Source organism: Grus americana, chromosome 3 (genome assembly GCF_028858705.1).
Source record: "Grus americana isolate bGruAme1 chromosome 3, bGruAme1.mat, whole genome shotgun sequence".
NCBI lineage: Eukaryota > Metazoa > Chordata > Aves > Gruiformes > Gruidae > Grus > Grus americana.
In genome coordinates this window covers 602749-628538 of record NC_072854.1, presented here as the reverse complement: position 1 = coordinate 628538, position 25790 = coordinate 602749, and the positions used below count along the sequence as shown (strand labels likewise).

Genomic DNA, 25790 nt, shown 5'->3' with positions numbered 1-25790 from the left:
ATGTCTGTGAATAATCTGGTCCATAAGCTAGAAGTTATTCTAACTTTTCTTCACTAGCCGACATAGGGGAAGGTCAAGGTTTCACTAAAGGCTTTTTGATGCGGGTGTAACTCCATCTCTTCCCAGGGAAGCCTGTCGGTGCTTTAGGAACAGACAGGGATGTGGATTTTTTTTCTGAAGGTCTTTAAAAAAAAAAAAAGGCAAATAAATTCTTCAGACAGATAGCGAGGATGCTGAGCCCGGTCACCCTTTCAGCAGCCACCCGCCCTGAGATCAGAGCAGGTCAGGTGTAAAACCACATCCCGATGTGCCCCGCGGTCCGTCTCAGCACCGCTGTTCTCGGGGTTTCGCAGCCTGGGCTGTGGGCATCGTACCACGGCATTCAGGAAATACGGGGCCGGAGCCAAACTGCGTCATGTGTGCTCACGGGTCGTGAATATCTTGTCTAATTTTTCTCTGTTCCTCATCCACAGCCTCGCCCGCCAACAGACCTGGGTTTCAGCTTTGATGCCAATAAACAGCAAAGACAGCTGATAGCAGAGCTGGAGAACAAGAACAGGTAAAAAGCGAGCTTTGATCAGTATTGTTTTGGGAACAACATCCGAGGAGTCCGCGTGCTTTGCTGGTTTTATCCTTTTGTGTTGGATTAACCAGATTGTTTTCCTGGTCAGTGAAAGGTGTAGCTGCCTCGTTAACCCTTAGCTCAGCGCGGCTGCGGCTGCGGGGCCCTTATTCCCCAGGGAGCACGTTGATTGTCTTCTCTGACCTTCTTAAAACCATCTTAACTGCCGCTGGGCGTCAGGAGCTGCGTTGCCGTCTCCTTCTGCCGCCTGCAGACCCCGCAAACTTCTCGCGGCAGGGCGAGGCGTCCAGGTGGCAGCAGGAAGATAAAGCAGCTGCGCCGTGCTGGAGCGAGTGGCTCGAAAAGCTGGTGGGTAAAGCCGGCTTGAGAAGAAGGAGTGGGATTTTCCTTCTGCTGGGAGACAAAACAGTCTGAAGAAACTGGGAGTAGAAATAGGAGGTGGCTGCCCCTGGCTCCCTGGCAGTGTTCAAGGCCAGGTTGGATGGGGCTTTGGGCAACCTGGGCTAGTGGAGGGTGTCCCTGCCCATGGCAGGGGTGGCACTGGGTGGGCTGGGAGGTCCCTGCCCACCCAAACCATTCAATTCTTTTTCTTGCTCCAGAGGGACTGTTAAGAAGAGATCGCCCTGGGTTTATTACAGTATTGCGTTTGCACTTGCCTGCTTCTTCAGCACCCACCTTTGAGCTCGTGTTTCTCTGGCGGAGAGAAGCCAAGAGGGTGCTGCTCCAAAGACCAAGCCGTTGAGGGGCTGCAAACCCCGTGTGCTGCAGGACACAGGCAGGCCCTCGGCTGCCCACGGAGCCTCTCCGGGTGCCCGATGACGTGCTGGCTCCGCAGCCGTGCGTGGGTCTCCCTGTGCTCCAGCTGCAGCTCAGCTGGCGTGCCTGAGCTCGCCGCCTGCCCGGCCCCTTGCCAAGGCACCTTCAGCACAGCCGGTACAAATTCAGGTTCGTTTGGAGGAGAACCAGTTCCTGGAGAGCACGGGAACAGCTCCATCCTTGCAGCATGTAGGCACCGTAGCTTCAATACGCTACCGAGAGACCTGGCAGGTATTTGAAATTATTCGTGGAGATGACAGATAAGGGAGATCTCGGTCGGTGCTGGTATGAACCCTTGCAGGGAGAGCAGCTCAGCAGTTTTAAACAAGAGCAGGGGAGGGAGAATTAGAGATCATAATCTTCACTCTCAGAAGGATTTCATTTCCATTGCAAGAAGCGAGTCCTTGGCCATCAGTGCTGCGTTCCCTCGCCCCCGGCTACGCAGAACGCAGCGCCTTTCACTGGGCTGCTGGCTGATCGCCTTCCCTCTGCGAGACCTCGGGACTTTTGTCTCTCTTACTATGAGCTGTTATTTTCCTTATTCCTGCTGCCCTGCCAGAGCCCTTGGAAAGGTGAGCGGGAGGCTAAGCGGCGCTGGCAGAGCTGCGGATGCAGCTGCAGAGCCCTCCCCACGGCGTGTGCAATGCGGCTGGTGCTGACAGTGGAACCGTTTCCTCGTGGAGCAGCCGCCGAGCCCACTCTGCAGGAAGGGTTTTGGGGAGACGTTGCCAGCGTGCGGCACATGAGCGATTTCATGCTGCTTATTAAGTAACGAAGTCTCTTTGTGTGTTACAGCAATTCACAGGACGGCGCTAACTGACCTCTCTCGGTTTTCAATCTGTGCCAGTCATACGTGAACAAAACCGCTGTGCTTAAGCTGCAGAGCGACAGAAAGCGCTCGAAGGGCTACGACAGTGTTTCAGAGCAGTGCGGCCGCTGACCTTTTTCCTCTTCAATCTTCCCTCTGTCGTTTCTGTAGAGAGATACTCCAAGAAATTCAGCGGCTCAGGCTGGAACATGAACAAGCCTCTCAACCCACCCCTGAGAAAGCCCAGCAGAACCCAACTTTGTTGGCCGAACTCAGGCTTCTACGGTAAAAGAACCCTCTACAGCTCGTGCGCGTTGGGGGCCGCGGGGCTGCTCCGTGGCGCAGGCTGGTGCTGGGCGGAGGGTAACGCCAGCGAAGCTTCGGTGACCTCACGCCGTTACCTTCAGATGCTGAAGTCTGAAGACTGACAGCATATTGCAATTTGCCTTTTCTTTCAGGGGATTTCGAAGTAATTAAAAATGTCTCTTAAAATTAATCCTATTTGTATAGTTTGGAAAACTGTCTGTAAAGAGGAAGCCGATAGGAAAAACTAGCAGAAATGGCGTTAACCGCTCGCCATTTATTGGCCAAAGGAGCGGAGTGAAGGTGAATGTCAGTTATGTGATTAGTCAGTGAAACTCCCTGGGTTCATACCTGCAGGTAGTCAGACATACATCCAGGGTTGGAGAACACTCTTCACAGCCTCCTTGATTAAGTTTGCATTTTGAAGTGACAGGGAAAAATTGTCAGTATTTATGGAATAAAGTGGTTATAGTTGGGTGGTCACAAGGGCATTCTCTGGCTATATTTTATTTCGTCTTCTATTACTAGTTAATTCAGAGCTCAACCTTCACAAATGCCATCCGTAACCTAAAGTAGGTTCTAAAATTCAAGCTCTTGGCAGCAGCAGCTCTTTGCAAACTGCGTTGTGTGTCGTGCGTTGGGGTGAACTCGTGGCTAAAGGTTTTCCAGGAGCTCCGCTGCTCTGGGATGGAGCTGCTGCAACTGCAGGCAGCGTCCGCGAGCTATCAGCCAGCCCCGATTGCAGAATCGAAGGCTTTCGACTTCTTTCGTTGCTTTTTCGTATAGAATCTGCTGCATTATAGTACATTTTGGTATCTCGCTGATACTTTTCATTCTGTTACCTAATGATAATAGCTCATAGATTTTCTAGCTATACACTTTGCACAGCTACGTGTAATTACGTTTAAAAAGCTGGAGAGGATGCAGAAGATACCCACAGATGTTACACAAAATGTTATGCAAAGAGGTGGAGAAAAAGGAGGTTGCATGTCATATGTGGTGCCTTTAACTTTGGATTAAGACATTGTGATGTCCACAAAAATAACTGTAGATGAACAAATAAGCCTTTCTAATCTGGGTGGGGGTTTTTCTTACAGTTATTTATCATTATTTATGATTGGGATTTGTGGGGCCCAACGTTTCTTAAATCATATAAGATACCGAACTTCGTGGTTCATCACTGAATTTCTCCTTATGCTAGTCACTTATTTTTTAAAATATAAAATAAAACCAAACAGTCATATTTCCTTAAATATCTCACAGACAGGCATCTGTAGGGATACCGTGGTTTCCTGATGCCAAGGAAGGGGAAGGTCACTTCTTGTCTCCTTTTCTTGGTACCTGGGTTCTGGCACAGCAAATATGTCAAAGATTATACGTCGCATTGGTGGACAGAAATAGCTCTGCCGAGGCTCCGTCCAGACGGGTGATAGCTTTTCCCTCCCAAACATCTGCAGCCTTTTCTCCTCTTTGTGGTTTTTTTTTTTTTCCTTCTGCCTTTCCTCCCGTAGTTCGTTCTTCCTTCTCTGAAAGCGCTGCAGGATGCTGGGTCTGACGGTGAAAGAGTTCTTAAAAGGAAGAGAAAATTGGGCGGCTTTTCTCAAAACGCTGTGCTCTTGCAAAGGTGCTGAGTGCAGGTTTCTGGATTTTACGTGAAAAGCCTGATTGTTAAATATAGGTTTCACGGACATTGCACTGTGCTTTGCTCTGTTTTGTTAAATTGGAAGCAGGGGGGAGTGATGAAAACCAAAGACTTATAGGGGTGAAATTCCTGAAGTGGTTTTGAAGTACCCAAAGTTTATTTTCTGACTCTTTCTTTCATGTCCCTTGAACAGACAGAGGAAGGATGAACTGGAACAGAGGATGTCTGCACTGCAAGAAAGCAGAAGAGAACTGATGGTGCAGCTCGAAGGGCTGATGAAACTGCTCAAAGTAAGCCATGTCCTGCCAGAGACGCAGAGCATCCTTCTCTTCCCCGGGTCGGGAATGCGCTGTCGCTGCTCTGACCTTCCTGCTGCGCGGCCGTACCGTTATAAATACTCCACGAGGAACAGGAGGAATTTGCAAAACCGTCGTCTCCGTGCTGGCTCTGCGTCGGTGCAGCTGGCTAATGGGTTCTCGGGTTCGCGTGCTGCCGCTTTGGCGAAAGTGCCAAGAGCCCGGAAGAGGCGGAAGGCTTTCGTGAGGGATTAGATTTGGTAATCAGCTGCGGGCAGCTCTTCCAGCCTTAGCTGGAAAACAAACTGGAAGCCGCAGTTGCTGCAGTGCGGAACGCAACTCCCCGTGACGCGGTGCCGTGTGTCACCAGGGAACGTTGCACCAGCCCGGCCCTGTCTGGGGCTTCGCTTGAGCGTGATGGTGTTGGCTGTGCTCTGTGATAGATGTTGTCTGGATCTCTGGTGAGATAGAGTCCTGCTAGAGGTGAGCTCATGGTTGATGAAATATTATTATGAGTTTCTTCTTTCGGTTCTTTAAATGGGACAAGAGTCTCTCTGTAAAGCGAGCGGCAGAACATTGCCCTTGCTCAAAGGTTTTTTGATCTAAGACAAGATGCGACAAAGGTAGGGCGGGCAACGGAAGCCGCGGGAGAGAGATCGCAGCGCTGGCGTGACAGGAGCAGCGCGGGGTCTATAGATCAGCCCTGGGCACATCTTCATAGCTCCAGAGAAACGTAGAGCTTGTCTGCACTTGACAGCGATAATGAACTGGCATCGCCTGTACACCTAAAGCGCGGTCGCTCTGCAGGTGAGGCTTGCGTGCTGGAGCAGGAAGGCGCAGCCCAGAGGCTGTGGCCAGATGCCCTCCTGAGGCGCCTGGACTGTTTCGTGGGCACGTGGCACGTGGTCAGCGTTCGCAGCTGGGAGGCTGGGGGTTAACTCGGTGGTTCTGCACGCTGTAACGTGTTCCTCTTCAGCCTCTCAGTGTCTGTCTGCTAGAAATATTGAAGACCATCACTTGCTAAATTCCCTTTGATTTCTTCAGAGCCGGAACCTTTGTAAGTTGGGGTGTGATATCTCTGAAAACGGACATCTGAAACTGAATTACGGATCGAGGAAAGTAAAAAAGTTGTTGCGTCAGAAAGTGTGATTCCTTGTGGGTCAGCTGGCCACAGTCTGAGCGGTTTTCTCGCACACGCTTGAGGAGGCTCTTTATAACAAAATCATTTGGATATCTGCTTTAACGTGGTGACGAGCTCTGACGGGAGATTTTCCGTAGCCCTTATTATTTTCAAAGCACTCGCAAGCCTTCACAAGTTAATTCTCCCAGGCACGAGCTGATGCGAATGCTGTCATCTCAGCAGGGTGTGAACACTGTCATCTCAGTTCTGTCAGCTGGCCTGACTTTCCGCTCTTCCATCTCGAAAGCCTTGAAGGCCAGGTGGACCGTCTTTCTCAATGCCCTGCTCTGACCCTGTACAACAAAACTGTTTACAGGCTGTAAGGACAGATAGAACTGGACATAAGGAGAAACTTGTTCCCCGTGAGGATGCTCAAGCGGTGGAGCAGGGACCGGAGAGGTGGTGCCATCTCCAGCCTTCAAGGTTTTCAAGACCCGACTGGATCAGGCTCTAAGCAACCTGGTCTGAGATTAAGTCGACCCTGTTCTGAGTAGGGGGCTGGACTTGAGACCACCTGAGGTCCCTTCCAGCCTGAATTACCTGTGAGCCGGTGGCTGTTGGAGTCATCCGGTTCCGCACGTCGCACAATCTGGGTCTTTGCGTCTCCCCTCAGGAGCTTTCCGTGGAGCCTGGCAGCTTCTCCTTGGTTAAAGCATCTTCCAGAAAGACATCTGTTCTTGAGCTGAAGAAATCAAAAATGGAAAAATCACTGCCAATGCAAATTTGCTTGCACAGTTAAAAATTTATGCCTCATTTTCAGTTAATGTATTTAGCTTCAGTTTACGCCCATTGGCTCTGGTACGCGGGGTTCTGCCTCCATTAAATTAAGGAGTACTTTAGCACCCCTGGCTTTTTCCTACGCAGATACTTACTCATCTCAGTGAAGGCACTTCTCAATCTTCTCTTTTAAATCAGTTAAACAGGTGGAGCTTTTCTGAGCTTCTCACAGTCCCGCACTTCAGTACTTCTTACGGTTGATTTCTTTGCCTTCTCCAGATTTTTAAGACCATTTTTTAAATTGGGGAAAAAACAAACTGTATGTTGAATTCTTCTCTGAATCTTAGCAGCACTGCGCAGGAGTTACAGGAGGAGTTTCATTGCTCTTCATCACCGTTTTCCTTTTTGTGCCTTTCCGCACCGGCGAGTGCTCTTTGAAAGCTGCCAGTTATCCAGATCGTGCTCGTGTCAGGTGCTTTATTTATTTTGCATAGTGCGAACTGGTTAATGACAGTGCATTACAGGTTTGGCCTCTAAAGGAACTGCAGATATGAAAATGTGTTACATCCGTGCGGTTCCTCTAGAAGCCCAACCTGTAATACATTCAAATAACAAAATCAGATTTATTTGGCAGGACCTCTTTTCTGTGACGTTACAATGCTTTGCGTATTACGTATTATTGGGTCTTGTATCAGCATTTCTGTTACTCCGAACGAGTTAACGGCAGGGTAGGACGTTTGTGCTTATTTACGTTGTCCTACCTCCCTTGCTGAGTACGAGTGCCACACAGCACCCTCCAGCCCTGGGTGCTCCAGGATCTGTTAGAAATTGCCTTCGCCGGACCGGGTGACCCCTCGGGTAATTGTTGTAAGAATCCCGGCCGCGAGCTACCCAGGCCCGCTGACCTAAAACAGTATTTCGAGTAGATACTTTTAAACACCTTCTCTCATTATTAGCAGAAAGTACTGCACTGTTTGCCGATAGAAACTGCAAGGGGAAAGTGCTGTTAGTCAAACAGAACCGAAATCCTAATTCCCCTTCCCGTGTGAAGAATTTTACCGCCATTATCAAGAAGCAGGATGCACCACCTCTAGGCTCTGTTTTGTTTCTGGTATTTGTCTTCATTTCAAAGTCTCCTTTTTGGTGGTTTTAGCCCTGCCAGATGCGAATTTTTCCTGCAAGGTTTTAGCTTCTCTCATCATTTGGTACACTTCACAAATTTTCATTTATAATTTACATCGGCTGTTAAGCTTTTATGGTTTTTTCCATTTTCTTGTGCGGTATTTTTTACATTTTTAATGCTGCCTTCGTTTCACCAGTTGGAGCTGGATTCAGCTTACCTAACCTTGGTTATCCCAAAGTTTGGTACCTCAGCTCCCTCTGTAAAAAAGAGGAGAGAGAGGAAAATTGTTCTCGGGAAGTTCATCCATTTTCCGATGGCGAGCCGTGCTGTGATAGTTGGCCTCGGAGCAGAGAAGAGCCCTCCACGATTTGGGTTGCCAGTGCGGAGGTGATCAAAACCCCATGGTCAGTGTCCTGCTCTGATGTTCATTAGCCCGCGCAGTGACCTACCCACGCCGTTGCAATTTAGAGTTGAGGTTGAGTTTTGCATCGAGTGTCCTTCCACATCTCGTTGCCAACGTGTGTTGACACCCTGTCGGGGGGTTCGGTTACAGGAATCTGTCGGTGGTGGTCCCCGAAGGAGAAGTTGTGGTCGTTCAGCTCTGCACAAAGCGCTGTTGTTGGTATCTTCTGGCGCTGCGAGACGCCGGCTGTCTCTGTCCTTGGATGGGCACCCGCCTGCCTGCTCTGCTGCTGCTGCGGATGCCGACGTGCCTTTGGATCAGGGCGACCGGCGCTTTCCCAAACCATCTCCAACCACCACCCCGGGTCATCTGGTGCCCAGACCCGTTCCCGGGGGGCAGTGTGGATAAGGCCACCCCGATTGGGGTGATAAGGGATTTTAGCAGCACAGACGTGTGCGGATCGTGCCGGAGAACAGGCCCTTGCACAAGCTGGTTTAGTCCTGTAGCCTCTGAGTCCATGGGGCCGCTGCAGTGGCCACCGTCAAGCTCCCCGTTGGCTACTGATCTTGTCTCCTCCTGGCCGCTCCAGCCAGCCCTTAGTGAAGCAGATGGAGCAGATCAGGAAGCGTTCAGGGCCAGGTTGGATGGGGCTTTGGGCAAGCTGGGCTAGTGGAGGGTGTCCCTGCCCATGGCAGGGGTGGCACTGGGTGGGCTGGGAGGTCCCTGCCCACCCAAACCCGTCGGGGATTCCATGATTCTACAAAGCCCCTCGCGGACGAGAGGCAGCCCGTCCGTCTGGGCTGATCGGTGGCCACAGCCCGTCAGTACTGTCGTCAGTGACTTTCTTCCAACATTTTTTATCTCCTTTTCCTCACCCAGGCCGTTGGCTTAGCTTTCCCTTCTTTCCCGAAGCCTTCCGTAACACACCTCGTGCCATGAGCTGGCACTCTCCTATCAGCAGTCCGCAGCGATGACTGTCTGCCCTCTTGCAGGGCTTTTGCTTGCAGCTCCGCGGATATTCAGCAGACGGATCCCATTTCACTTCTTCCATTTCCTCAGCGGTAATTTCCTCACCAGCCGATTTGATGATTTATCTAATAACTGCTCAGTCCTTCTAGCAAAGCTCCACGCCTCCAGAGATTTTTTTTTTTCCTTCACATCTGTAGTTAATGCTAAAGCCTCATTTTTCAAAGTAAAAACTTTTTTTGTAGAGTGGAGATCATTTAAGATCTTTTCCCTGACCTGGCTCCCCATCTGCTCCTGCGAGTCCCAGTGCTGGTCAGAGGAACAACTGGGAACGTGGGGTGCGGGGGGGCAGCGCCGGCCCCCGCAGCGGATGTGGAGCCGTGGTTCGGTGGAGCCGTACCCTGCATCAGTGCCGAAACACTCGCCTGAAAGAACCCCAAGTCTTGGGAGAAAAAAACAAAAGTATGTGCTGAGAAATGTGAATTCTCTGCAGTCGCTCCCAGATATCTCCGTAGCGCCCTCAGCGCAGTTGGGAAAACAGCTTTTACTGCAGCGCTCGGTGAGAAGAAGCTGCTCTGAACTAAGGGACAGGTTGAGGTGAATCCCACTCGGACGGGAAATAAATGAGGGAAGGTGGATAGACAGGTTCATGGATTTCAAAGCCAGAAGGAGCTTTTATTCCATGAATTTTAATCCCATGACCTGAATTTCTGGGGAGACGTGCTTACCAATGGTCCTGCTGCCCTCTGCACTGGTGGTCCGTGCCAAGCCGGCATCGAACGGGACACACGCTGTTACCCTGAAAAAGCTGTAATTGCGCTCTCGGCATGTGAGAGTCATCAAAAACACGCTGCCGGCCTTACTTGTCATGCACGGCATTGCTACCCGCACCACGACTGCCGTGCTCCTCCACACAACCGAGCAGACAGAACAGCACGTAGGACTCGCCATGGTCGTTAGATATGCGAGGACAAATCTCTGAAAACTTTTGAATTATGAAAGCAGCTCTCCACTATGGGATATTTTGCTCATTCCCAGGAAGGCTGTATCGTTGAAGTCAGAATGTGGCCCCGCTGGCCCAGCAGGATCACAGCATACGTTTCTCTGCTCTAAAAGAGGATAAATTCATCCATATTTCATCTTTTTTTGGGGCTTCCAAATTAATAGTGATCCTGACAAACGTTGCGTTGCAGCTAGGGAATTGTTTTCTCTGCATCTTGTCCCTTACTCCGCATCTTTGCTGCTCTTGCCCCCCAGCCTCTCCCCTCCCCTCCCAGACCTGGTGGATTGCCACTCGTTAATTTGCCCTTTGGAATCCCGTCTGCGGAGGTCCCTGCGGGCCCGGTGCTACCAGGCACTCTCTGACGAAAAGGTGATGTTTCGCCTCTCGGGCTGCGGCAGCCTGGGTCTCCAGGTTCGTGTTGCACGCTCCAGGTGGTGTTCCCAGGCACTGGAGGACGGTAGTCGGGTATTTCTTGCCTTGAGGGCATCTAGAGAGGCATTTCTGAGTCCGGGGCAGGAAGGGAAGCCAGGAAAGGTTCTGTGTAAAAGATATCCACTGGATATCCTGTCCTACACCCAAGATACCCGTACCGTGAGAGCCATCCTGTGTATCTGACTTTCACCAAAGCCGAGGGCCATTTTAGACGAGAGACTTCTTTTGGGAATGGAGGGAATGACACCTTTGCTTTCCCACCGCAGCTCTCACATCCGTCCTCCTTGTTCCCTTTGGTGTCTGCAGATGTTTCTGCAGTTTGCCATGTTCTGTTCCTCCAGTGGGTCTGTTGCGTATTTTGTGTGCTTGTGTTTCCTTTTCATATGATAATTAATCTATCCTGTTTCTCTCTTCACTCTTTTCTTTTGCCAACCCTTATAGGAAGAAGAGCAAAAGCAGGCAGTAAGTTGACTTCAATTTGTAGGTGATCTAACTCTTTTCTTTCTGCATGAAAACAATTTTCTGTTAATTGGCTTGGATGCAAATAAACCACGGGAACGCGGGGTCTTTCGCACTTGTAAATTTGAAAGCAGCCCTCATCGGTTTCCAGTAGAGCATGTTTGTGTGTGTGTCCTTAAAGCTGTTCCTCTCTCCCTTTCCAATTAAGTTTATTGCCGTGGGTACACAACCCGTGGCTGTTTTCATTAGGTTTTTATAGAATTGTGCATGATCATCCAGGGCTGAACATGTGGATTCTCAGCTGGCTTCATAATCTATTTTGTTGGAGGTTCTTTGGGGTGTTTTCCATGCTAAGAAAGCTTTCTTGTCTCTTCAGGAATCCTTTCATTTGCCTCCTTGCCACATACAAGTCCATGCATGAAAACTAATTAATGACTTAATATTCTGGGCATGGATCCATATCATTCAATCATGATAGAGTCTCCTTGAATTAGTCCCAGTACGTTCATTGTAAAGAGGATGAGTAAACTAACAAGAGACAAGAATGCATTTGCTTTGTTACTGATTTTCATTTTCTCTGCCCGTCTATTAAAATCGGATTCCTGTGTTGATTTCAATATCCACTCCAGAGGGAGCCCTTTTGCTTTTCTCAGAAATAGCCAGATGTTCAATATCTTCTCTCCAACAGAACAAATTTTCAGTGTTTTCGAACGTGATTGTCTTTATAGACAAAGCTTTAATGAAGATTAATCCTGTGTTTCCCATTGTTGGGGGTTTTTTACATGTTGTTTATCAGACACCTAAATTGGATATTGGATACATGGATTGGAAATTCTGGTGCCTTATTTTCTGTAAGGAAATAATATATGTTTCTGGATAACTTCTATTGCTGAAAATGCTTTGGTGCTGCATGTGCTGAAATTGGCTTTTGGTGGCTCCTGGATGGCCTTTTATTAAAGTTCTGTCGTCGATTTAAAAAGAAGATGGTGATAAGTATGCATCTTCTGTTGGAGCCCAGTTCATCTTTAACCGATGCTGCTGGTGAAGATTTATCCCCGGCTTTGCTAAGGCACCTTGCAGAAATTCCTTGGCGTAGTGAAGGGACCAGATTGCAGCATGTGGCAGCGATCGTCAAGGAATTTCCTGGAGGAAGGAAAGCAACCAAGCCTCCACTGTCCCTGTCCTCTGACTTCTAACTGTGCAAGTGGAATGCTGTACCGTATGTCATTCTCTTACCCAGCATCATTGCTAGGAATAATCACCTGCGTGGAAATGCAGCATTATTTTAGCTTGGTTTTCCTGCACTCTGATGTTCGTCTTGATTGTGGATGGAGAAGAATGGTGAATAGGAGATCAAAGGAAGAATTTGCCTGATTTTACCTCCCTTCTTTCCCTGGAACACTATGTTAGTAGGAGGATGAGAGAGCCAAAATTGACTGCTAAGATAATGTGGACACATCATTTTGCTGCCCAGTCCCATTCTGTTGGAATCAATGATGAATGAGCCAAAAAGGATTTGAAACTCAAGGTGGCAGATTTTGACCAACCTGATCTGTAGGAATTAAAACTTCCTTACATTTGCATGGACTGAAGCAGCTTGAGATTGCTCTCCTCTAAACTGTAAAGGTGCAGCCTGAAAAAGCTGAAATCCCAGGATACAGTGCTCCACTTGCCTGAGAAGCACCAGAAATCACAAAACAGCTGAGGTGGAAAGGCACCGCTGGAAATCAGCTCATCCACCCCCCCCCATGCTCAAAGCAGGGTCAACAAGAGCAGGCTCCTCAGGAATTTGTCCCATTGTGTTTTGAGTATCTCCAAAGATGGAGACTCCTCAACCTCTCTGGGCAACAGGTTCTAGTGCTTCACCATAGGAGAGTTTTTTTCTTTATTTTTAAATGGAATTTCCTAAATTTCCATTTGTGCCTGTATTTCTATTCCCTTGCCTCCGGGCCTTTCATTGGATACCGTTGCGAAGGGTCTGGCTCTGTTTTCTTTACTTTCTTCCATTAGGGAGTTGTATGCATTGATAAGATCCTCCTGAGCCTTCTCTTCTTGAAGCTAAACAGTCCCAGCTCCTTCAGCCTCTCCTCGTACGGCAGGTACGCTGGTTCCTTAATCTTCTTTTTTGGGCTCTTCCTTGGACTTGCTCCAGTCTTGCTCCAAATCTTTCTTGGACTGGGTTGTCCAGAACCGAACCCAACACTCTAGGTGCAGCCTTACCAGTGCTGAGTTGAGGAAGGATCCCCTCCCTGGACCTGCTGCCAACACTCTTTCCAACACAGCCCCGGATGCTGTTGAAGGGTACATTGCTGGTTCATGTTCAGCTTCTCTGCGGGACCCCAAGGTCTTTTTCTGCCAAGCTGCTTTCCAGCCAGTCAGCCCCCAGAGTGCACTTGATGCACAGGGTTATTCCTTCCCAGGAACAGGACTTTGCACCCTGTGTTGAATTTGATGAGATCCCTGTCTGCCCATTTCTCCAGCGTTTCAAGGTCCCTCTGAATGGCAGCACAACCATCTGGTGTATCAACCACTCCTCCCAGTTTTGCGTTGTCTGTGAACTTGCTGAGGGTGCATGCTGTCCTGTCATCTAGGCCACTACTGAAGACGTTAAACAGTAACTGGCTCCTGTATCAAACCTTGAGGCACAGCACTGGTAACTGGTCTCCATCTGGACTGATGTGGCTGATAACAATCCTACACATCACACACTGTATTGGTTTGGGCGCCGTTCTGGAAGGGAGGTAACGGCATATCTGCAGCATGAAGTCCAGAAGAACTCATTGGACCATACACTGGCTTCCAGATGTCTTCAGGACTTCATGGTCATCCATGTACTCCAATAACAGGAATACTTGAATAAAGGGCCGAATGTCTGTGAGAGTGTGGGCTGAAGAAACACAGCCAACTGAAGAACTTTAAAAATATCATCAAACATCCCACTGTTCTTTAGAACCTCTACCAGTTTTGGTGGCTCTAGACTCGCATCTTCCTCTACATGTGTATAAAACCCTACAGCAGCTAGAAGAGGGTACAGTTTACTGTGTGCTCAGCCAGCCCCATCCTTGGGTCCACAAGTATGCACCTTGGAAAAAGCAGGTAGAGGAGAAGAGCCTAGTCTGGTTAGTACCTCACAAAGGTCTACAGACTAGGCCAGAAACAGCAGGACCACGTATGAGGGAAAATGTGGAGCACCATCTGGGTCCTGTGGAAGAGAATGCCCAAGTGCCGTAGTGATCTAAAGTGACGATCATCTCAACCCTTGACGAGATGGACTGATTATGTGGTGACGTCATGAGTTTACAAGAAGGGTTAAAGTGAGTGACGGGCAGAATAGCAGTCACTGGTCAGGACTGGCAGCACATCGTAGCAGTAGCATCAGCATCCACGTTAGGAATTTCTGAGCTCCCTTCACTGCTAAAGCCACAGGTCCCGTTCTGCCTTCTCCACGCGGCTAGTAAGATTTACAGGGATGGGTCAAAGAGGATCGGCTTTTCTGGCTGTGTTCAAGCAAGTCGCTTGGCCAGCAAAAAAGGCTTCCTGAACAAAAAGCCATCTCGTTCATTCTGCGTGTAACTGAGACAACACACGCTGTATTCCAGGGGCTGAAGGTGCCGGGGTTGACGTGGCCATTTTGAATGGCTTGACTGTCGTCATGAGCCAGCATTCCACCTGGTGCAGCAAGACACTTAACCCGGAGGGGCAGTTTGTCCAGGCATTTGCAGCCAGAGTGATTGCATGTGTAAGCATTGAGTAGGGGTCTTTCTTTGCTGCTCCTGGGAGGCTAAAAAGTTATTTGACTGCTGAGGTTACCACCAAGTGCCTACAGAAAACGGTGTGACAACTGACTGCTAAGATTGTTGTGCCCCAGCTAATAAAGATCTTTGCTAGCACATATCCTAATTTATTTTCATGTCACAGCTGGTGAGAGGCTTAAATAATCTGCTAAATATTAAAACCTCTTTGGTTTATAGTCAAATGAACAGCCATTGGAGCTGTACTGTTCAATATTCAGAAGAACGTTAAAGGAATTCACAAAGATGTACATCACATGTACGATGTCTTTGGCGTGTAGTACAATTCATACAACAAATCCAGAAGAGCATCAAGCACTCGTGCTGCAACACGAGAGAACTTCTCTAATGCCAAACAGGCACAGAAATGGCTTCGCAGCAGAGGAGCTCACATGGGAGTGTTTAACCACTGGAATGGAAATCTTTTCCTTTCAGAAGATGGTGGGAACCATACGACATAGCAGAGCAGACTGGGCTCATGAATTTTGAGGTTATGTTACCAGTCAGCACAAGTGGACACGGTCTCACCCAACAATCCTCGTGAAGGCATGGAAATTGTGGGAGGGTGGCTCCTTAACCCGGCAGAGAGGGAGTCAGGAGTTCCCGTTGTCCTTCCATCGTTCAGATGATTCAGAGTGTGCAGAGGATGCCTTTCAGTCAGCTTGAGAAGTGCAAGGGCAGCAGTGCACACACCTTCATGAGGTCAACCTTCTTAACCGATGGCTGTAGCAAAGCTGAGCCCAGACAACAGGCCAGGGTGATACCTGCGTCCCTTCCCCAGAGGTGTAGAAACCTGCAGGTGGGGAACTCCTGACCCTGAAGAGCCCTGTAACACCCGAAGAAGTCTCATCATGTTGATATCCGAATCTGAGAGTGCTGTTCAGACCTGCATCCAGCTTTGCATCAGCTAAAGGTCAGAGTGGATCACTGACGCACGTCTGGGTGACTCCCACCATCGCGTACCGATGCATTTTAACAAAAATATGAAGAATTCCTCCTAACGCCTCAACACTGCAAGTCAGCTGCCGCCTTACGCTGCATGGCCTCCTTCACCTGCAGGGTATGCCTTTGGTCTGTGCTGGTGATTAGCAAACTCGCAGCGCTGCTGGGTTGTGTCTGCCGGCTCTATAGCCGATATGACCCAACTTGCTTGGGTGGCATTCGTTTATACTGAAAAACTTCCCTGAAGTGGAAGCCCACCTCCTGGAGGGTGGGAGTGGACAGCCCAAGTAGCATAATGTAGAATAAGACAAAACCGCCTATTCAGGATAAATTTAAGGACCAAATCTGGTTACCCGCCATGCCAGCAGCCTTGAATGCCTTCTCTGGTTAAGCAGACAAGTATTATGGCATGTAGGCTCTGCCCGTGCTAGTAAATGCACACGGAAAAATTCTCTGATGCCGAGAGCAACGGAGATGGAGACGCCTGCCTCCGTGGCAGCGGGTTCTCTTAGCCTCCAAGACCTGGTGGCTGCATGCAGCATTGGGAACGGTGTGCCTGGGAACCGCTGGGGAATGTGCTAGCTGAAGTGTGTCACACAGAGAGCACGCTAACACTTAGATACTGTAAATTATCTTGTTCCAGTGCCAGAAACACTCCTGCGTATGGTTCAACTCCCTGATGTGGACAGACATAGCTTTAGAATAAGCTTTTGAGTTGGTGCCTCCACACTGAGCGCCATGTTCCTGGGCCTCCGGGAGGAAATCAAACCTAGGAAGGCTCCTGAAAGAGCCATTTAGATGTTAAAGATTTGGAGTCGTGTAGGGAACCAGCCCTCCGTACCTATGGAGCTTATCTGTTAGTAGACATTTCAGCTGGGTCTGTGCTGACCTCGGGTGTTGGAGGTGAAGACGACCTTACCCCGCTCTTTAGCTGGCAGCACTGCCCCTAGCAGATGACGTTTTGGGATACAGGGAGGAAGGTTTGGCAGGGAGTAGCCGTGGATATGCATCAGGATTACTTCCTTGGAAGTCTGTTTGCTCTGATGGATCACACCGTCCTGCGGTGGCCGAGCGTCAGGTAAGAGACAAATCCCCGAGTCACGTGGTGGTGGTCCTACCGCAACGGGATGAGTGCAGGGAAATGCCGACTGAGGTGTGGAGCTGGTGTCTGCAGAAGACCTGGTTTCCATCTGAAGAGAAAGCAAATCCCTCTCCCCGCGCTAGCGGCGCGTTAGCGAGTGTCCCCAGCTCATGCCGCCCTCCCGGCCACCCCTTGCCATCTGTGCCACGCTCGGCGGGCAGAGCTCGGTCAGCCAAAGAGCAAAGCGGGTTGCTGCTTTTCGTTCTAGTGCCGTGTCCGGCGGACGGCGGAGGCCAAACGCTGCAGGAGTCTGAGCCCGGAGCCTTCCCGAATAAACGCAGCCCTGCAGCGGCCGGGTCTGGTGGCTTTGCATTAACCTGGTGCTGGCAGGGGGGGCGAGGAGGAGGTGCGAGAGCCTCTCGTGGTGCTCTGCTGGGGACCTGGTGGGCTGCTGCTGTCAGCCCAGAGCGGATCCAGGCGTCCTGTCCCGTTTTGGGACGAGGGCGCACCAGCAGCACGAGGGAGTGAGTGCTGTCAGACTAAAACAGCAGTGAGCACGTAGATGTTTTTAATCCTGAATTGTAGTAACCAGAGATATTTTCCAAAATAGCAGTTGAGAAAGTTGTCAGGGAGAAGTGTGGTTTTTTTCCTGTCTCCCGCTGTCCCATGAAGAGGTAACAGCCGTAACGCAGACCCGTCCCCGCAGAGCGCCCGCTCCATTCATGCCTTCCCTGAATCGCATTCCTCCCTACTTAATCACATTTTGGATTGCACAGCTAGAAACAGGCAGGAGTTTGTTCGGTTTCTTGTCTTCCAAGTTCTGCCTTGGCTGAGAAGGACACGTGTGCCAAGTTCCAACTTTTAAGCCGCTACCATTTTTAACAAAGCTCTGTGCAGAAGCATTGCGGCTACACTTGCTTTTGACTCGGGGTAAAAATATGCCTATTTGTTCTACGGTACTTCACAGCCAGCTGAAGGGCTTGGGTTTATTCTCTAGACAGATCCTCTGTCAAGAAGCCGCCCAGCATGAAAATTTCTCAATTTTTATCTTCTAGAGGTTTCCGTTTATTTGCATATTTGTTTGTTTTAATGCACGTTATTTGTGAGAAGAGGATGAGAAATGAAAGGCTGCTGTAGCGTTTACACCAGCACGCGCAGTACTTGCACCCAGCAGCTCCTATAGATTTATCGTGGGCGGTTATAAGGAAAATCGAGGCTTGGTCATGTGCCACATGCTCAGAGGCGCTCCAAGAGCCCCGAGAGCTTATTTCCATATTCAGAATGTTCTCCCCCTCCTTCCGATGTCCCACTTTGATGTTAATACATTTGAAACACAGCGGCCACAGGAGAGGAGCGTCCCCGTCCCCGCTTTGAGAAGGCACGCCGTGCGCCCCCGGCCGTGGCAGCTCCGCTGTTCGCCGGCCGTGCGGTGGCGGGGGGCGGCGAGATGCATTTCCCTCGGGTGGAATGACCCTGGTTCACACACCGCTTTGATTGCAGTTCCTGCCGGCTCCTGGGTCGTTGCCGAAATCGTAGGGCCGTCCCGTGCCAAAGGAGCCTCTGCCATGGGGCGTGGGGGCGAGGGGCACAGCTCTGAGAGAGCTCGTGTGTAGGTGTGTGTGGGAGCTGGATTTCGTCTGGAACGTAGCGCCTGATCCGTACATTTCTTCGGGACGGGTGAATACAGCCGGTTCTTCCTGATTTCCGCCGTGACCCCGGGGTTCCCCGGGCGCCAGGAGAACCCAGGTCTTGCAATGGGGAGGTGGTGCGGAGGCAGCCCCGTGTCCCTGTGCTGCGCCAGCCTCCCTAACGCGGGCCCAGCGCCCGTCCTGCCGGCTGCGGGGTAGCTCCAGCGGGTCTGGGGGTGCTCCTGCGCTCCCCGGGGTCCTTTAGCAGCGGCGTAGCTCAGGCATCACAGTGTGCCCCAGCAAATAAATGTGGAGATCAGGGGGAACTGCTGCAGAAACTACGGCTTTGCTCAGCCTTAGCCTGGGTCTGACCTGCTGGGACGAAGAATCCCGTTGGAATCGCAAGCACCATCCCACAGCACCCACTTTTGGGGTGCCCAGGCTGGGCTCAACCAGAGCGAATGCAGCAGCGTCCGTTGACGGGGTCTCCGTGTCGTGCCAAAGTAGTCGGCGGCAGGAAGAGCGTCGTGCCTTCAAGCCTAAACTTACCTTGGGGGTAGGGGTGCATGGGGACGGTGCTGACCAGCACCAGACCTGAGCGGTCTCTGCATCTTTGACATGAAGAAGCTGGTGGTGCCCCAGAGACCGCAGAGTCAGAACAGTGTCTGAGAGGTGTCTGAGCACGGGCTGTCGGTTTGGGCTCTACTAACAACGGCTTTATTCTGCGAGTCACTGATGTGAGACATTTTCCTTCCTGGCAGTTTAGTAATATTTCTCAAATGCCCGGATAGATTTGTCAAATGCCCAGGGTTCAGCTTTACAGTAAGCTGTCTTTGACAGCAAAGCCAGCTTGAAACATTCCTTTTCCTCTGCCAGTATTCCCTGCTCCAGGAATTATGTTCATGCAGTTTTTGAGGGGCCAAGGTACGAATCAGAGCACTGAAGTCGTCCTACTTAAAAACAGCGTTCCTAGAAAAAAGACGGAACCCGAAGCTTTTGCAACTACACCTTCATTGACCTTGCATCGGATCTTTGAGAAACACCGATCCAAACTGGAAGAGGCTGGATGCGGTTCCCGAGACTGATCTTTTTGTGTCGATCATTTAAGCCCCTTGGCAGAAGACAGGTCATGAGCACCCGTGGCGCCGGGAAGGCGTAGCGGCAGGGACGCGGTAAGGTACGTGCCCCTTCGGAGCAGGAAGAGAGAAGGATAGTTTGTGTAACGGCAGATGAGAAAGGAGGTTATAAAGGCTGAGGAGCAATGTCTCTCCGGAGTCAGTGATTATTCAGAACCAGTGCTTAGGCTTATCCTGCAGGAATATTTCATCAGTCACTATTAAAGATCTCACGTGCAAAGCCAGAGCGGGGTTGGGGTTTTTTTTCTGGTTGAAGATATTTTCCCACTACGTGGGTGTTTCTGTCCTTTGTCACTTGTTCATGAGAATTCGCTGTGGTGTGTCGGTGGTATTTTTCATTTCACATAGATGTTTCCACCAAAGCATTTGTTGCCACATTTGGGGATAGATATTCATGAGCCTATAGATGTTGTGTTTCCGTTGTGGAGATATCATTAGGATGACTGGCGACGATGTACTACAAGGATTTGCATTTGTTTTGGCAAGATCTAATTTTACTTGATGTTTGTTTAGTCCCTAAGAAAAGTGATGCTGATGATGAGTTTGGCAAGACTGAAAGCTAGAAGACAAAATTCTGGAATAATTTATTTTACCGTATTTTCTTTGAGCATGGCTTTTAACTGGTTAAATGATTATCCTTGTAGAGTCCAGGATGTGAAATATTTATTGCTTCCCTGCTGAATTTCATAGCCGTGGTGACTCTTCTAAACCAACGTTTTCTTCACTTTGTAGTCAAGGACCTGCTCCAGTACGTAAATAAGCTTAACTAAGTGCAGACAGTGCATGCACGCTCCTTCAGGACACGATCCAGCATAAAGCTTAATTCTCTGCAATTACTAATTCCTTCTACTGTGCTGTAGCCCTGGGTTGGCACCCAAATACAACTGATTGATGCCATAAGTAGGGGATATGCTTAGCTTTTCCACGGCATTTTAATCTTAACCAAGCTACATAACCATACATTGTCACATCTTTCTATATTAAATGGAGTGCGTCCATTTCAGAGATAGGGAAAACCGATGCTTTTTTAGACATTCAAGACTATCCAGCAAGATGTTGATGAAATTCAGATGAGAGCTATTGCCTGTATCTTGGCTGTCACTTGTAGAAAGGATTGCTTCTCATACAGAATCGCGATAAATACGGCAGAAACCCACATTGCAAGTGGAGATGCTGTAACTTCACCCTGAAGGACTGCCTGCTCTACACCTTGCAGGAGTACGTACCGTCCACATAGCTGACCTGCAGACACTCGCAAGGGTGGAAGGTGTATAACGCTGTTAATGCCCAGTAATTCGATTGCAGAAAAATTAATATTAAACGTGTTTCTGTGTGTCCATCTGTAATACTTTCCCTCCTATCGTTATCCAAGCCTAGAAGGGTAATCAAAGCCACATGAAGGACATCTGGATCCAGTGTTGGTTTATATGGCACCTGGCCCTAGTTAATAGTAATGAGGAAATGGCAGTTTGGGATTTCTTGACCTCACATGAAATTCATTTCACTGGGCAAAGGTTGCTAACAGATGGCAGCAATTTGGGGCGCATTTCATCATCTGTTACACAGACTTTATTGCTCGTTTTGGCCCTTTCCTTTGTAAGAAGCTATCCCTTTTTCCACCTCATCTCTTTATAAGGGTTGTCTTTTTCAAAGGGAGTCCTGAAACATCTTGTTAAAGCATGTTATATGCAGCACAAGGGTTTAGGTATGGTCTGATACAACAAAATAATCCCTTTGAGCATAAATCACTCTTCTACTAACTGTGTTGTAAACTTTTATCTTTTTGAAGTTGGTAGTTTCTTCTGGGTTATTGGCCTCTCTCCAATTTGTTCTTTATGTCCCCAGCCCACAAATACACTTTTGCACTCCGGCTTGGAGCAAATGAAAGAGCTGTGAGAAGACACAACCCCGTAATTGTCGACACTACGTGCTCTCTCAAACCGGCATTCGTGTCACTGAAGTCATATTTAATGATGTGCCCCAGTGAGCCACGTGCCAGCCAGCCTGGATTTGACAAGCGCATAACACCTATAGAAAGGATTTGCATTTTGGCATCTACCTTGCTGTTGTCACGTTGGTGTTGACTCAGTTATCCTTGAAAAGCGTCCCAAGTCAAGCAGCCAAGAGGAGATGTTTGCACAGCTTGCTCTGGCTTGTCCATAGGTTGGCTGGAAGGTCTGTAGGTTGGCTGGAAGGTCCATAGGTTGGCTGGAAGGTCTGTAGGTTGGCTGGAAGGTCCATAGGTTGGCTGGAAGGTCCGTAGGTTGGCTGGAAGGTGCCTGGGTGTCCTCCCTGCTGGCCGTGGAGCTTGGGGCCAAACGGGACAATTTGTGGTGCCCTTGAAAGGGTAAAACCTTTCAGCTATGTGTTTTGCTTTACTTTTTTTTTGGGGGGGGGGGGTGTAGTTATAGCTGATTTGAAGCATGCTAGAAGTAAGATAAAGAAACCTAGAAAATATGGATGAAGTGCTGTTTAGCGTTAAAGAAATATTATGAATTCAAGACCATGGAAAAGACGAGGTTCAGTATTTGCTTACTTGGATGTTATGTTAGCCATTATCGTGATAGCTTCCTCTTGTACAGTGATGGCTACTGCAATGCGACAACATATATTTACAACCTCACTATCAAAAAAGCAGAATACTTCACATAGTCAAACACCGGTGTAAATATTACACTGTACTAAAGAAATAAAAAAAAAAAAAAACCACCCCATACCTGGAATCAATTTATCCTTCGTGCTAGATCAAAATAGTCTTACCTAAGAGCCTGATTGTATGAAATATCTGTTCCAGCTGTAGATTGAGCCTTTCATGATGCTTTCAGACTGAAACGTCTTGGCGGTTGTATTTATCAAAGTGAAATGAAAGTTGTTCTAACTACTAAAATCATCATGTAATCCAAATTTGGTTTAGAGATGCTTGTATTGTATTTGTGATTTAGTCTGACTACTGTAAATAACCCTACAATTTTGCAAGCCTAAAGCAGATGTGCTTAAATCCACAAAGAATTAAAACAGCAGCGAAATAGAAAATCTCGGTATTTTAACTAATGTAGTTTAGGAAGATCTCTGCTAACGTGAAAATTAATTTTCTTTTCTCTGAACCTTTCTCTGTTGAAATAAATTCACCATGTGGAGGTGAGGGGGTGCTTGCTTTGAGAAAGATCTGAATTCCAGTAGTCTCCTGGGACTGAAAAAAATAAAAGCAGGAGTGCGCCCTTGGTGCAGTCAAACCCCGTCGTCTGTACTCATTGGAAAACATCACATGTTTGCTTCGAGCAGCCTCAGTTCTCCGGATCATTGGCAGTTTAATCCTGTGTTTCTGACAACATTAATGAGTTCATCAGATTAAATAAGATGCAGAATTCCAGGAGTTGTAAATCTTGTCAGTTGGGTTGCAGCGTTATGAACGCTCCTGTGTGTAAAAGAAGTCGAGCTGTGCATCCAGAGGTCAGGTACGCCCTGTCTCCGCGTGGTCGGCGCGGTGGTGGCAGCCTTGGTCAGCGCTGCCCACTTGGCGAGATCGAGTTGCCAAATTCTTAGCTCCGATGATTTCTCTCAAGGAAATTTCTGCAGTGTCTCTCGCCCGCTGATGTACAGCCTCAGTAGTTGGCTTGGACCTGTCTGAGCTGGATGCTGACAGCCAGGTTCACTCCAGCCCAGCCTGTATCTTCAGACATCCTTCTTCCTCAGTGTCGGAGTCTGGAGTCCTCTGGTCCCCGAATCTCCCACTGCCGATACTGGCTGAGATCAAGAAGTTCGTCATCTCGATATCAAGGATATCAAGAATTTTCACCATCAGTTTCAGATCCAAAGTCTTACTTTCATTGTCAAGAATGGTCACAGACAACACGTCACCAGTGACATTAGGCAATGCCTCGTGGGATCATCATCTCCTTTGACCACAGGAGGCAAAGGCCATCAGGAGGAAACAGGCAGGAGCTCTGAGCTCCATCGTGTCCAGCCTCCCTGCCAGGGAAGCCATCGCCAAAGTCTTGATAGGTTTATAGCACAATTCCTTGGCGTGGTTCTACATGATAAGAGATCAGGCTTGATGTCTAGAAAGTCTTTCCCAGCTCTGTACTACCCTAAAAAACAGCAGGTGACTGAAGATTATTAGAAGAACTTTCGAGTTTTAGAGACTCTATTGATGGTGGCCCTGGTCATCATCAGTGAAACCTCTTAAGAGATTCGATAATGTGGATGATGTTCAGCCATGCTGCTGTACTGGCCTTCAAGCCACCCATGTTCAAATGGTTGGAGATGACAGCTAAGCCCATCTGCCAGGACTGGTGTATCTTATCCCACCCCCATTCTCGCTCCCTGCGTGTCGCAGAACCCGTTTGCTGAAGGGCACCTTTAAAAGGCTGGTGACGACAAAGGCCCAAGTTCTTCTGCGTCCCATCCGCAAGGTGCCAGACCACAACAGCCAAGCCCAGCTTTTATTTAAACCGGAGCAGGGTGATTCTCTTCCTCTTATAACTCTGAGGTGGTAACGAGAGACGCAGGGGAGCTACGAAGGCAGCTGGGTCAGACAGCAGGAGACGTTTCTGAGACCAAGAGCAGCACGGAATGATGATGTAGAACGTCAAGGCCGCAAGCGTTGGATTTCCCTAGAAAAGGGAGTGAGGGAAAAGGTCTAGATCTTTAAGGAGCTGGTATTTATCGGGTGGACTGTGTGTGCTGCCACGTGCCGTGCGCTGCCTGCCTGCCGTCTCGGCTCCCTGCTGCAAACCCCACAGGCCATCGGTTCAGCCAAGGCAGCAGTTGCTCGCGCAGCGTCGCAGGCAACTGCTGCTCTGCCCACAGGGAAGAACCCAAAATACAGCAGAGATCATCAGTCTGTGTCATCCGCAACGGTGCATGCTGCTCAGCTGACAGCCCCGCAGATTTGATGCTGGTTTTGTGAGCCGTCTGAGAATGAGGGAGCATGAAATCTAAGAAACTTCACTGCTCTGCCCACGGCAGCAGGCACCAAGGGCAGAACCCATTGCCTCTGCCTCCCGTGTCCGTGTGTGCGCCAGTCTGTGCTTCTCAGGATGCTGCTTCTCTCAAGTGGTGCCTCTTCCTTGAAGCTGTTACAAAACAGCATCTGCTTGTTGCTGTACACAGGCGCTAACTACAGTTTTTATTCCCAGTGGTTTTTTCATTCAAAGACGAAGGAAAGCTTTCGTCCTGGTGCTTGACCCAAGAAGATGCAAAAAAGGTGCCTCTGTCTCAGGTTCAGGATGGTAGTGCTTGCTTTTTGTCTTACTGTCCTCCAGCTCGGGCGCGATATGCCCAGAGTATGCCTCATTCTCACTTTCCTATGTATGCTCCTGGAAAACTTGCAGAACGGCTCGTATTGTCGTCATAGGGAGCAAAACCTGCAGGGACTTGTCTGCTCTCAATCAGCAAGAAATTTCCTATCGGAAGCACAACACTTAGGTTTGACCCCAGTCATCAACCTGTGTTCTGCGCACGGGACGCAAGGTGGTACATCAGCACGCACGGGTTTCCATCGGAAAGCAAGGTCCGGAGAGGGAGGAGAGAAGCCGTACGTTCCCTGGGCCTCGCTCTCCTGTAGTGACAGGACTAAGCCTGCCAGATTATCTCCCTTCCTTTTGTGGCTATTTGCAGCTCACTGAAAGACCACAGCATCACATCAGAGGCTCTCGTGACGCATCGTACTCCGTGTCTGTGTGTTATTAATTAGCTCGCGAGCCACTCCTTCCAAAGATCAAAGGAGCTCTGCCAGGACATGAGGAGCTTGCTTTTAAAAACATGCCTCCAACAGCTGTAAGGCGACCTACTGCCTTTTGCTAACGTGCGATCCTTGGTTTGGGTCTCAGCAACCTTGGGGAGAGCAGTTCTTCCATCTCAAACTCACGTGGCAGCTGATGCTTCTCCCGTCCATCTAGAGAGGATTCTGCTTCCTCAGATTTCTCTTAGATCTCGTAGATCTTCCACCTCGGACTAAGGGTGTAAGTCCTGTTTGCTTTTTGTCGGTCCAAGGAAGCATGCTCATGGGATTCGCTCTACCACGCGCTCAGAAGAAAGGAGCCGGTGCTTCTCCTGCCCTCGCAGGGGCTGTTGAACCAGCGTGAATCCTGTGAGCAGCGTGAATCCTGTGAGCAGCATGAATCCCATGAGCGTCCTTCCCGTTGCTCACTGTCTAAGCCCACAGCAAACGCGGGCACCTGCCCCATGCCGGGAGAAGATTGGTCCCATCTCGTTCAGGAGCGGTGCCTAAACACCCGCCCCGAGAGCCGGCCTCAAACCGGCACTTTCGGCAGGTAAGTCACCGTCCTCTCTCCTTCGCTGCGGATGCTGCCCGCGTGGCCGCGCTTGCCAAGCCTCCAAGCATCATCACCAGTACTGCCGGGCAGGGGAGGAGGAGGAGGAGGAATGAGGTTCGTGCCGCGGGCGCAGCGGGACGAGGCGGCTTTGCTGGCTCTTTCCTCTGTCATCTGCGTACGCTTTTCTGCTCGTTGTGTAGGCC

General features: G+C 49.4%; 1 protein-coding gene across 16 annotated transcripts in view; it reads left to right on the top strand.

Annotated features, from left to right (window-relative positions):
* The window catches only part of DTNB (dystrobrevin beta), a 204876-nt gene that overhangs the window by 139771 nt on the left and 39315 nt on the right, over positions 1–25790 (top strand). For 11 of the 16 annotated variants that reach the window (XM_054820030.1, XM_054820024.1, XM_054820029.1 and 8 more), the window contains 4 exons: positions 474–559; positions 2379–2492; positions 4346–4442; positions 10714–10734. In XM_054820030.1, coding sequence (XP_054676005.1) covers positions 474–559; positions 2379–2492; positions 4346–4442; positions 10714–10734 — 318 coding nt within the window. The remainder of the gene's footprint in view (positions 1–473; positions 560–2378; positions 2493–4345; positions 4443–10713; positions 10735–25790) is intronic. The other 5 variants (XM_054820026.1, XM_054820031.1, XM_054820033.1 and 2 more) reach the window with 1 other exon arrangement.